The 12268-nt window shown below is 45.4% G+C and overlaps 1 protein-coding gene across 3 annotated transcripts in view; it reads right to left on the bottom strand.

The window, feature by feature from the left end:
- The window catches only part of AFG2B (AFG2 AAA ATPase homolog B), a 33054-nt gene that overhangs the window by 11860 nt on the left and 8926 nt on the right, over positions 1-12268 (bottom strand). For all 3 annotated transcript variants that reach the window (XM_069766055.1, XM_069766056.1, XM_069766054.1), the window contains exons 2-6: positions 10997-12061; positions 9647-9832; positions 6345-6503; positions 4373-4582; positions 4018-4239 (exon numbers count right to left, since the gene is read on the bottom strand). In XM_069766055.1, the coding sequence (XP_069622156.1) occupies positions 4018-4239; positions 4373-4582; positions 6345-6503; positions 9647-9832; positions 10997-12061 (1842 nt within the window). The remainder of the gene's footprint in view (positions 1-4017; positions 4240-4372; positions 4583-6344; positions 6504-9646; positions 9833-10996; positions 12062-12268) is intronic.

Below are 12268 nucleotides of genomic sequence, written 5' to 3'. Positions count from 1 at the left end.
GGTGCAGGGTTGGGGGAGCCTCCATCCACCATCCCCTTAAAAGGGGGGTGGAGAGGAACCGTCCGCATCCTTCCATCATCCGCTTTTTTCAGTGGTAATGCAGTGGGGGCTGCACGGACGCCACGATGGAGGGTGCCTCTGAACATCCAAGGGTATGACCTGGTGGGCAGGGCAAAATGTCCGGCAATAGGCCTGGCTGCAGAGGAGGATACGTGGAGGTGACACTCCATGTGCTCGTCTGTTAAGAGAAGTGGGGAGATCGGTGCCCTTGAAGGGGCCCGTCGCCCTTAAAAACAGCCCAGGCAGTGGCATCCTACGTCGCAGGAGAGGATACGGAGAGGCGACACTCTCTGTGCTCGCCTGTTGTTGGTTCGGGGAGACCGGAGCCTTGAAAGGTTCTGTCGCCCCTTCATCCGGGTAAAAATTAAAAAATATAAAATAAATAAAAGAAATACTGGTCTGAATAGCAGACCCTGTGTGACCTCCTACAGACACTAAGCTTGAACTGGGTCTCTGGAAACCAGCATGAGGGTGTATACTGCAGAGGAGAAGCTAACTTTTTTTGTCTCAACTTAGTGTCGGCCTCCTAGTGGCAGCAGCATACACCCATGGCTCTGTGTCCCCCAATGTGGCGAAGGAGAAAAAGCCACCTTCTGCAGCACTAAGGCTGCATTCTGTGAGGTGGCTCTTATGTTTTTGCTCACTAATAACGCTGAAATATTCAGTTTTATAAATTGCGTGCCATACCTGTATTAAGTCCGGGGGGTACGTTTTTCCTCCTGACTCAACGGCCTCCCAGCCGTCAATCATCCCCTCAGTGCACCGGGAACCGCCTCCTCTGCGTTTCCTCACATCACCGGCGCCTGCGCTGTGCTCTCATTTTTCGGGCATGCACCGAGCGCTGCCCTGAAGCTCACATCAGCTGATGTACTGATATTGCGCCTGCGTGTAGCGGAGGCCTGAGATCCCGCCCCGCAGTATGTAATGATTTATTCACACTGCGAGGCTGGGAATCTGGCGCATGCACAGTTAGTCTCTGCGGCTGTCCCCATCTCCCCTGCCTCTTTTCTCCAGCGTTATACAACTCGTCTGCAGCGTCAGAGTGATCACAAGCTGCAGACGAGTTGTATAACGCTAGAGGAAAGAGGCAGAGGGAGATGGGGACAGCCGCAGACACTAACTGCGCATGCGCCAGATGCCCAGCCCCGCAGTGTGAATACATCATAACACACTGCGGGGCGGGATCTCGGGCCACCGCTACACGCAGGCACGATATCGGTACATCAGCTGATGTGAGTTCCAGGGCAGTGCGCACGGTGCATGCCCGAAATGAGAGCACAGCGCAGGCGCCGGTGACATGAATATAAACAGAGGAGGCGGCTCCCAAAGCACTGAGGGGATGATTGATGTCAGGGGGAAAAACGTACCCTTCGGACTCAATATAGGTATAGCGTGCAATTTATAAAAGTGAATATTTCAGTGTTATTATGGAGCAAAGGCATAAGAGCCACCTTCACAGCATGCAGCCTTAGTGCTGCAGAAGGTGGCTCTTTTACCTTAATAGGCCCTGGGGGGGGAAGGTGACAGGTTCCCTTTAACTTATTGAAAACCTCTTTACTTAGTACCCTGTAAGGATATGGACACAATTAGGGCTAATTCAGACATCAGTGATTTTCTTGGACGAGAAAAATGGTTTCATCAGGAAAAAAAAATGGACATGAGAAGAGATCCATAAACTATCATAGACAAATAAAAGAGTTCTAGCCATGAACAACATGGACAGAATTTATATGCCAACGACTTAATGAGCAGAAGGACACTTAAATGTGTGTATTTTGGACATTTCTTGTTAAATATGGTTGTATTAAAAACAAGGATACCGTTCATACTGAAATCTGACCGAATATATTTGTGTCCATGTTCTTTTCCACACTGCTGCATCCTCCGGTTACAGCAGCACAAACCTTCAGATGAGCCTTTGATGGAAAATGTAAAAGCTATAGCTTTCATAACGCACAGGCAAAATTGTTACATCAATAAACACCAACCTAGCTTAAAATTATCTAATTTTTTTCCCACTTCCATTTTGATTACATTTTCTTTGAAAATCTGGGATACTCAAACAGGACGTCATCAAAAAGGCCGATGCTGCGGTCACTGCCATCTGCCACAACTGCTTTTCCCCCCATGGCTCTACTGAGTATGCATCGGGTGACAATTCTAAAACATACTCAGTATGAGCTACATACTTACACTGATTTATTTCCTTGTTAAGCTCAGTGACAGTGCGCTTCTTCACTGGCTCTAATGAAAAGTGACAGGCCAGCAACAGAGTGCACTGTCAGTGTGCACTGAAAAGGAGATAAAGTGGGAAGCACAGTGACATCTGTTCCATGAGCGGGGCTGGTCTCTGTTCGCCGCCGCATCTCAGAGCCAGCGAGGGAGCACATTGTCACTGCACGTTCAAAGGAAATATAGAACTGTAAGCATGTAGCTCAAACCGATTATGCATTGGAATTGACAACTGAACCATGCCCAGTAGATCAGGGACTAGACCAGTCCGTGAAACTGGCGTCACTAATGACACTACCCCCAATAATGTCCCGTGTGAGAATCCCAGATTGACATGCCATCGAAATGGAAAAAAACAAAAAAAAAATCAAAATAGAGTAGAGCTGGAACGGAAGGGAATTTTTAATTAAACTATATTAGAAAATTAATTAGATTATTACATTAAACAGACATTTAGGATTAAATTAAACTTTGGTTTCGGACCACCCTTTTAACTGCTGAAATGAGAGCCAAATGCCTTGCCACAAAGCACTGATGACATGCGGAAACAGAAGCCTTCTTGTGTCAAAAACATACCAGAAGCAGAGCTGATAGGAGACTATTAATAGTATATTAGTAAGCTCTCTAGATATGTATTCGTAATTGATATATAAAATAATTCTATTTCAATATGAAAACCCCTTAGGCTATGTGCACACGTTCAGGATTTCTTGCAGAAATTTCCTGAGCAAAACAGGACATTTTCTGCAAGAAATCCGCATGCGTTTTTTGCGCGTTTTTTTGCGGATTTTTCCGGAGGTTCCCAATGCATTATATAGTGGGAAATCTGCAAAAAATCTGCAAAATTAATGAACAAGCTGCGTTTTTTACCGCAATTCGTTTTTTTTTGTGGAAAAAAACGCATCATGTGCACAAAAATTGCGGAATGCATTCTAAATGATGGGATGCATAATGTATGCGTTTTTTCGCGTTTTTATAGCGAAAAAATGCGAAAAAAACGCAGAAAATCTGCAACGTGTGCACACAGCCTTAAAAAGGGAATCGGTCAGCAGAATTTCACACCCAAAACTACGTATACGTCCAGGTAGCTCTTTAAAGGACAAGTCCAGCAAAAACTTTACTTGGCCAGTTTGTTATTGTTACTGAAAAATCAGCGTTTAAATTTATATGCAAACAAGGCTGAAGGACTATGGTAAATCTGAAGTCTCTGTCACCCCAGCTCTATTCCTGCCACCTCCTGCTTGATTGACAGCTCTTTTGCCTGAGGCCACACAGCATAGAGGCTATCAGTGAAGCGGTAGAAGGCAACGCTGGGCAGGGAATAGAGCTGGAGTGACAGAGGCTTTAGATCTACAACCTCATTTTCACATCAATTCAAATGCTGATTTCTCAATATCGGAGGAACAGACTAGCCATGGTAAGGTATGGTGGATACTTGTCTTTGTAAGAGCTACATGCACATATAATTTGTGGGGGTGGAAAGGAAACTTACTAACAGATTCCCTCTAAGTACCCACACAGTAACGCACCTTGCCCTAGTAACCGTGCAGTTGAGAGCATGTGCTGTTCAAAAACATATATGGCTAATATTTGAAAATATTGCAGCAAAAAATGTCAATCATGTCATGTGCTATCAAAACCAATGAAACCACCAGAAGAATGTAGATGACAGATAAATAACCCTGTTTTTCATGTTTCCCAGACTGAGACGGTGTAGTAGCTGACCTCTTCATTGTGGCAGTGCTGATGATCTCCCTCCAGAAGTTCTGGTCTGCCTCTGCGCTCAGTAACCTTGAGGCCAACACCATCAAGTTCATTTAGTAGGACAGAAAGAACTCTCTCTTGGACACCAGAACCTGTTCTGCCTTCTGAGCGACAGCCCACAATTGCATCAATCTCATCCAAAAACACAATTGCTGGAGTGCTTGCTCTTGCTTGCCGGAAAAGCTGCGGAGGTAATGAGAACCAAGGTGCACGTCAGAGGGACATCCTACAAAATGCATGCACATCTGTCAATGTGATTATCTTAAGAGATAAAAGGCAAATCTTCAACCCGTTATTCTAGATGTAATGTTCTTACCTGTGCTAACGACTTCTCGGAGTCGCCCACATAAGGGGAGAAAAGATCAGCACCGCTAACAGAGAAGAAAGAGCAATGGCAGCTGGTGGCCACAGCTTTCACCAGGGTGGTTTTTGCACATCCTGGAGGCCCGTACAGTAGGACTCCTTTGGGTAGGGTTAATCCCATCCTCATGAAAGTATCAGGATACTTCATGGGCCATTCAATGCTCTAGAAGTGAAGAATGACTTGGATTAACACATTAATTCCTAACTGCACAGGTAAGACCTCATATATTATATGACTGTGTGGGTGCATAATATAAAGAATAGTATTTCATCTGTCAAACGTGTCAGCATGTGACCACTGCAACCAGTCAGTAGTCACAGAGGTCACATGCCATACTGCTGTGATGCCACTAATGACTGGCATGTGATCAGGTGGTGACAGGTTGGCTAGTCACATAGTGAATGCTGAGCAAATAGTGTCAGGACACTGGATCATATGGAAAAGGAATAGGTAAACCTACCTCCTATAGTAATTAGGGCATCAGAAGAAACCTTGCTGACATAACCCCTACAGAAGAAGCTTGGGAACTTTCCGATACTGCTCTCACAATTCCCCAGTCTCCTTTCTCTAAAACCCTCTGCAAATTGTGAATATCCATCACTGGCTCAATTTGTGAACCCCATTATTGAGAATGAGTGTTCCTACAAACAAGCTCTGCAGATAGTGGAAGGGTCTAGCAATCCTTTAAATGTGACGTTCTACTATAATAGGGACCTCTCTCCAATATACTTGGAATTTCCAGTTTTGACTTGCTATATCAATCCAACACTTAAAGGGAATCTGTTAGCAGGTTTTTGCTACATGACATGAGAGCAACATGATGTAGGGACAGAGACCCTAATTCCAGCAATGTATCACTTAGTTTGTGATAGAATCACAGTTTTTTCCGCAGCAGATTTAGAAGGGCTCAGAAGTTGAGCCCGGCATAGCCCCACCCATACCTCTGATTAGCTTTCTGTGTGCAATGTGTTGACGGAAAGCTGCTAATCAGTGGTGGGGACGGTTTTGGCACAAGACATCTAGACCTGTAATGATAATCTCCTGCTTATAAAATGCTGATTGCATTGAAACAGCAAACAGCCTAGTAAGTTACATATCACTGTAATCATATTATCTACCCATACATCATGGTGCTCTCAGATTACATAGCAAAACCTTCTGACAGATTCCCTTTAATGATTTACTAAGCAATTTACAATTTATTAAGTCTTTTTAAATACTGTTTATACCTTGTACAACAGTTTTGAGTAATCAGCAAATATGTCAAATGTATCAACCCACAACATTGTATGGGGCAAAGTATGTAGATAAGTTTGCCAGCCATCAGGGGGTTTAAAAATAAGAAGAAAAGGCTAATATGTCCAGCAAATCTGTCATGCCACATTCATGCACTTTTCAATACTATGGTTTATAAAGGGGTTGTCTCTTGTCAGAAAACTTTTCTCCACAGGCTCAATTCATTGTAAAGTAACAAACTGAGCTTTGCTTACCCTTCCCAGGCCCAGCGTTCTATCTCCACCATGGGTCCGGCTTCTAGTGACTGGCTGCAATGGTGATATCAAATCAATAGCACTGTAGCAAATCTCTGCCGAGGTAGAGGGCACAAGCTGCTGAGCTCAGTGATTGGCTGCAGCACTGTCAACATGGTGACACCGCTGCTGCCAAACAACAGAGACCAGGTCAGCAGCAGAGACACAACTCTGGACCCAGGGGAGCGCAAGTAAAGTAGTTGGTTGTTTTACATTGAACTTGGCCTATAGAGAAAAGTTTTCTGGAGTTGGACAACGACTTTACAGTAAGTCCATAATGTTACCCGTTCCTGACTTGATTAAAAGATCTAATGTAAAACACTTCAATCAGATTTTAAAATGTAGAAATACATTGCTCAAGAAAGAAAAACAAATCTGAGAAATGAGCTTTCTACCTGTTGTAATAAAAGTTTAACATCTTCTAGGCCACCAATTTGGTCCCAGGACACCGGTTTCAAGTCCACCTGTCCAAGAGCACTTCGCGCTGCACTAGGTCGGATCTTTTTGAAGGCTTCAAAAAAATGTTCTCTTCTTACTTGGTTGACTTGACCATCCTGGAGAAAGAGCGCAGGGCACAATTAGCGATGCAGCTTTACTTCTGGATACAACCATTTCACATACAGGGCACCAATATTTAGGCACCCCATTATTCATCACACGGATGATGCAGACAGCACCTTTCTGGAGACAGATCATTTATTCTGGAGAAAACCGGGTATCATTTGGGGAAGATTCTACAAATACATATTAGCTTACTATGCTAGATCACACAATTTTTCATGTGGAATCATTAACAAAACTGCTCCAGTATCTCGTTATTGCTGTTACATACTTGTTATAGAGACCTGTTTTTTTATTTATTTCTCACAAGCCCACCTCATATCTAGTGCCAGTGGTCACACATGGGCAGTAGCTCAGTATCACTGCTCCCATTCTCTTGTTCATGCGCAGGGCACACTAGGAGACATGACTGCTCTGGTTTTCTAATCAGATCTAGGAATAATATACATTCTGCACAGGATAAGAATGAAAGCATTAGTTGGTGACCTGCAATCATGGACTGCCTCAGAACTGGAGACACAAAACGACAGAATCTCACACCTTTTCCTTTTTTACAGGTATCGGGAATCCCATTTTTCTTCTTCTAAACCTTAAATGGGTTGTCCCATTAGAATAAACATTAAAGGCCACCCAATTATTTCTCATCCACGGAATGTGTCATCACTGAGACCCCCCAAATCACTTAGAGCAGTCAGGCAAAGTTTTAATAGAGCAGTGGTCACACATAAGCTCTGAAACTAAATTTAAAGATGTACCGTATTTTCCGCTTTGTAAGACGCACTTTATTTCCCCCAAATTTGGGGGGGAAATGTGGGTGCGTCTAACAAAGCGGATATACCGCTTACCATTACAGGCTGGGAGGAGGGGGTGTCCGCCGCCGCTACCGCCTGCCGCCGCTGTCGTCCGCCGCCACTGCCGGGGTTGTCCGCTGCTGCCCCGGGTGATGCTGAAGGCTCCGGTGCTGCGGGGGGCTCTGGCGACATATTGTGAAAGACCAGAGCCCCCCGGCAGTTCTTCCATGCGTTCCAGTATGACTAATTCCGGGAAAATGGCCGCCGGAATCTCGGGAGATGAGATTTCAGCGCTGAGATCTCATCTCTCGAGATTCCGGCGGCCATTTTCCCGGAGTTAGTTCCAGTATGACTGACTCCGGGAAAATGGCCGCCGGAATCTCGGGAGATGAGATTTCAGCGCTGAGATCTCATCTCTCGAGATTCCGGCGGCCATTTTCCCGGAATTAGTCATACTGGAACGCATGGAAGAACTGCCGGGGGGCTCTGGTCTTTCACAAAATGTCGCCAGAGCCCCCCGCAGCACCGGAGACAGCCCTACAGCACAGGAGCCCCCTGCAGACCCCTCATCCCAGCCTGCAGCAAAGGAGCCCCCTGCAGACCCCTCATCCCAGCCTGCAGCAAAGGAGCCCCCTGCAGACCCCTCATCCCAGCCTGCAGCACAGGAGCCCCCCTGCAGCACAGGAGCCCCCTGCAGACCCCCTCATCCCAGCCTGCAGCAATGCTCCACTCCTGCCTCCGGCAACGAGCCTGGGACCCTGATCCACCACAACCACAACCCCCGGTAAGTAATAAGACGCATGGATTATAAGACGCCCCACCAATTTATTAAAAAATAGTTTTTTCCTATTTTTCTCCTCAAAATTTGGGGTGCGTCTTATAATCCGGAGCGTCTTACAAAGCGAAAAATACGGTATATACCTCTGATGGAAATATCTGAACAAAACAATACCGTGAAAATGACAAGGAAAGCACATGAAATGCATCAATCCGCAGTACAGGAGGTTGGCCTAGCAGCCGCGTATCCCCTCTTCTCTAAGGCTTCTTTCACACTTCAGTTGTTTGGCGTCAGTCTGCTCCGACATAGTGACGGATCGACGGATCCGTCACAATTGTTGAGAAAACGGTTCTAACGGATCCGTTTTTTTGACGGATCCGTTACTTGGGGGTTGTCAGGGAAAAGTATCTACTTTTTGGAGCATACGCAATTGGAAAAGCGGATTGGGGCGACGGATCCGCCGCCCATAGGCGGCCATTCCATAGAATGGCGGATGTGACGGATCCGTCACGAACCGCCATTTCGGCGTAGACAAAAAAACGTTATAATGTCCGTCAATGTCTAGATGACGTCCGCCAAATCTCGACGGATCCGTCACATGGCGGATGGAACAGACGACCATCAGCCACAATCCGTCACTAATGTATGTCTATGGGAAAATAGCGGATCCGCCCCCAAAAAATGGCGGATCCGCTATTTGAGGAAAATGGCGGTTTTAGACTGACGCCAAAAGACTGAAGTGTGAAAGAGGCCTAATGAAGATACTTTACTTCTTCCTAGGTAGTTTGTTTTAGAAAAAGAAGCAAAAAACAAAACAATGCTGTCCCGAGAGAGGGTGAGTAAAGCACAAAATCTCTGTCGCTGCTCCTGGTGTCTGCTATTGTCTGCTGTGCCAATGCCACATCAAACAGCGCTGCCGTCAATGACTGAGCTCAGCAGCTGCAGCCCCTCAGAAGCTGCAGCCCCTCAGAAGCAGAGCTCATTTACTGGCTGCACACAATAACAGACACCAGGAGCAGCAGCGGAGACCCAGGGAGGGCGAGTAAGGCGAAGTTTGTTCTTTAAAACTAGAAACCCTGCTGCGGCTCCACTGCAACATAATTACATAGGTTGGAAAAAGACCCAGGTCCATCAAGTTCAACCTTACTCCACCAATTATACATTCTGTTATTAAATTATCTATAACCCCCAATGTTATGTGTATTGAGGAAATCGTCCAGCCTTTTTTAAAGACTGTTCTAGTGTCTGCTATTACTACCTCTTGTGGTCGGGCGCTCAACGTGGATTGATCTAATTCTGAAAACTGAGCAGGAGATCTTCTCTGAACAAGAGTTGGGCCGGCAGTCCCGTATCTTATGTTTATGGTCTACACATCAACCTCAGAGCAGGCCCTTCTCTATATATGCATACTGTCCTGAGAGCTGCATGTACAGACACAGTGATAGGAACATACAGTCATGTCATCAGTCCTCAGAGGTCAAACCCACAAGATGTTTTCTTTTGGAAATATCGAGGGTGCTCAATCTAATGGCTAAACCTCCCATTATAGAGATGATGTGCTTCTTACCTGATTGGCCTGGAGCACCACTTGCATGGCAGCATCTCTGCAGAGAGCGGTCAGATCAGCTCCTACGTAACCAACAGTCATATCAGCCAAGGCATCCAGGTCCATGTCACTGTGTACAGGGATCTGTGCCGTAAGTACTTTCAAAATGGATCTTCTTTGGCTTATTGTGGGGGTCCCAATAATAATCTGGATGGGATAATGCATGCACTTTGTATTACTTAGCAATTCCAGGACAGCAACAAATCGAAGTTATATACAATATATGGACACAAGTATTGGGACACAAGTCTTAATAATTGCATTCAGTCCCACAGGTGTATACAATCCAGCCTGTCGCCATGCTGTCTGCATTTACTAACATTTGTGAGAGAACCAGCGTGGTCTTGTAATAGGAAGTCACCGGTGTAACAAGTCAGATCATAACATTTCTTGCCTCCTAAATATTCCAAAATTATCTATAAGAGACATTACTAAAAAGTGGAAGCGTTTAAAAACCACATAACTCAGCCACAAAGTGGAGACCACGTGAAGTTACGATGCAGCGTTGTCAAATGCTGAGGGGCATATTGTATAAAGGTTACCAGCATTCTGCAGACTCACTGAGTGCAGAATCCAAACCTACTTTGGTATTTACATCAGCATAAAAACTATGCTGGAGGTTTCATTCCCATGGCTAAGCAGCCGCATACAAGCCTTACATCACCAAGCACAATTGCCAAGCATAGGGCAAAGTGGTGTAAACTCATCACCACTGGACTCAGGAGAAGTGGAATGTGTCCTGTGGCGTGATGGGTGAGTCTGGGGTTGGCAAATGCCAAGGAAAGCTACTAACTGCATTGTGCCGACTGTAAAGATGGATGAGGAGGGGTCATGTTATAGGGTTGATTTCCTTTGTCCCTTAGTTTTAGTAAAGAAAAATCATAATGCTTCAGCCTACCAACATTTGTCCAAAACAGTTTGCGGAGGTCCTTACCTGCGTATAACCAGCTACCTGTGTACAGTCAACTATCTGCATACAACCAACTAGCCGCATACAATCAGACTGCTGTACTGGCTGGTTTCCTCTTTATTATTTCCTTTATACACTATGTGCCATATTCATTATTGCAATCCTCTTCTTTTCCCCCAAAGTCTTTTTGAAAATTTGTGCCTTTTTTGTTTACACCAATTTCATCTTTCCATTTGCGCCATTTTTTACGTTAATTTTGGTGTGTGGAAATGCCCAGGTGTAACCCCTGGCAGCAAGGCAAATATAGTTATGGAAACTAGTCCAAATAAACTGGTTACCGGCACCTATGTTACATGGAATAAACAATTAGTAATACGGTGATGTGTGCAAGCGATGTTTACCTCTCTATCAAACCGCCCAGGCCGCCGGAGAGCCGAGTCTATCACATCTGGCTGGTTTGTTGCAGCGACAATAACCATCTTGTTGTCACTGTGGATCCCATCCATGAGTGTCAAAAGTTGGGCGACAATCCGGTTTTCAGGGGCGTTACCAGAGTGCCCTCGTTTAGGGCACAGAGAATCAATCTCATCGATAAAGAGGATACAAGGGCCACCACGAGAAACATTTCTGGCATTTTCAAAAATCTTCCGTAAATTCTCCTCAGCTTCTCCAGGTCTTGATCCATGAATAACCGGCCCACTCAGGCTAATAAGATGAGCACCGACCTGTGTGGCAACCGCTTTCACCAGGAGCGTTTTACCAACGCCAGACGGCCCCACCAAGAGGACGCCTTTTGGACAAGAAATCCCTAATTTAGTTATGGTCTCAGGGTAAAGGAAAGGCAAGCTAAGAATCTCTTTCAGTGCCGTGCACACATCGTCCATTCCAGCCACCTGATATTGGGGGCTATTGTCTGCTCTGGTCTTGTACCACTCCGGGGTGGTCGTCTCTTTCACATGCACACTTGTCTTTGCCGTTATTAATCCGGCTCCTTCTGTTACTGGGTCCATGTCTAATATTTCCACATTCACGATGGGGGAAGCTCCTGGGACTGTCACCACGTATGCAGGTAAGACGTACACATTTCTTAGCACGTCTTTGACAACCTCTAGGAGACCAGGCCCAGAGAGGCAAAGTTTCTCTTTTACATTTTTCAATACCGTTTTTACAGTCACTTTTTTTAACTTGACAGAATTGAGTCTTTTTATGTGATTTAGAGACAAAGGATCCCTGTACTCCACCACAGGTGTAGGTGACGTGGAGCACATGAGATCCGCTTGTAGGAAGCCATCAGAGAGATCTCTTGTCGGCCAGGCAGTACACAGGCAGCCGCCCCTGGGTAGAGATATCAGAAGAGGGGATCCGATTTTAAGTCCCAGAGCAGACATTGCTTTGGGTCCTAATCTGCATCTTTGGGTTCCGTGATCTTCATGATTCACAGGCAATAACCTCAGCTCCAGATCCATCTGTGACAGAGTAACGACAGGCAATATTATGTTCTACAGTCCACATAAAGGAGTTAGACATAAATTAAAGGGACTGTCCAGTCTGGGGAAGATTTTTACAAGTGCTGCAGCTTACCAAATCCCAAGAGTGTACAACATTAAGAATATCTGGGTGGCACCAGTGGTTATATGACTGCAAATCGCATACCTGCAGCCGCTGATGACCGC

Source organism: Ranitomeya imitator, chromosome 4 (assembly GCF_032444005.1).
Source record: "Ranitomeya imitator isolate aRanImi1 chromosome 4, aRanImi1.pri, whole genome shotgun sequence".
Classification (NCBI taxonomy): Eukaryota; Metazoa; Chordata; class Amphibia; order Anura; family Dendrobatidae; genus Ranitomeya; species Ranitomeya imitator.
This window is presented reverse-complemented; position numbering and strand designations above follow the sequence as displayed.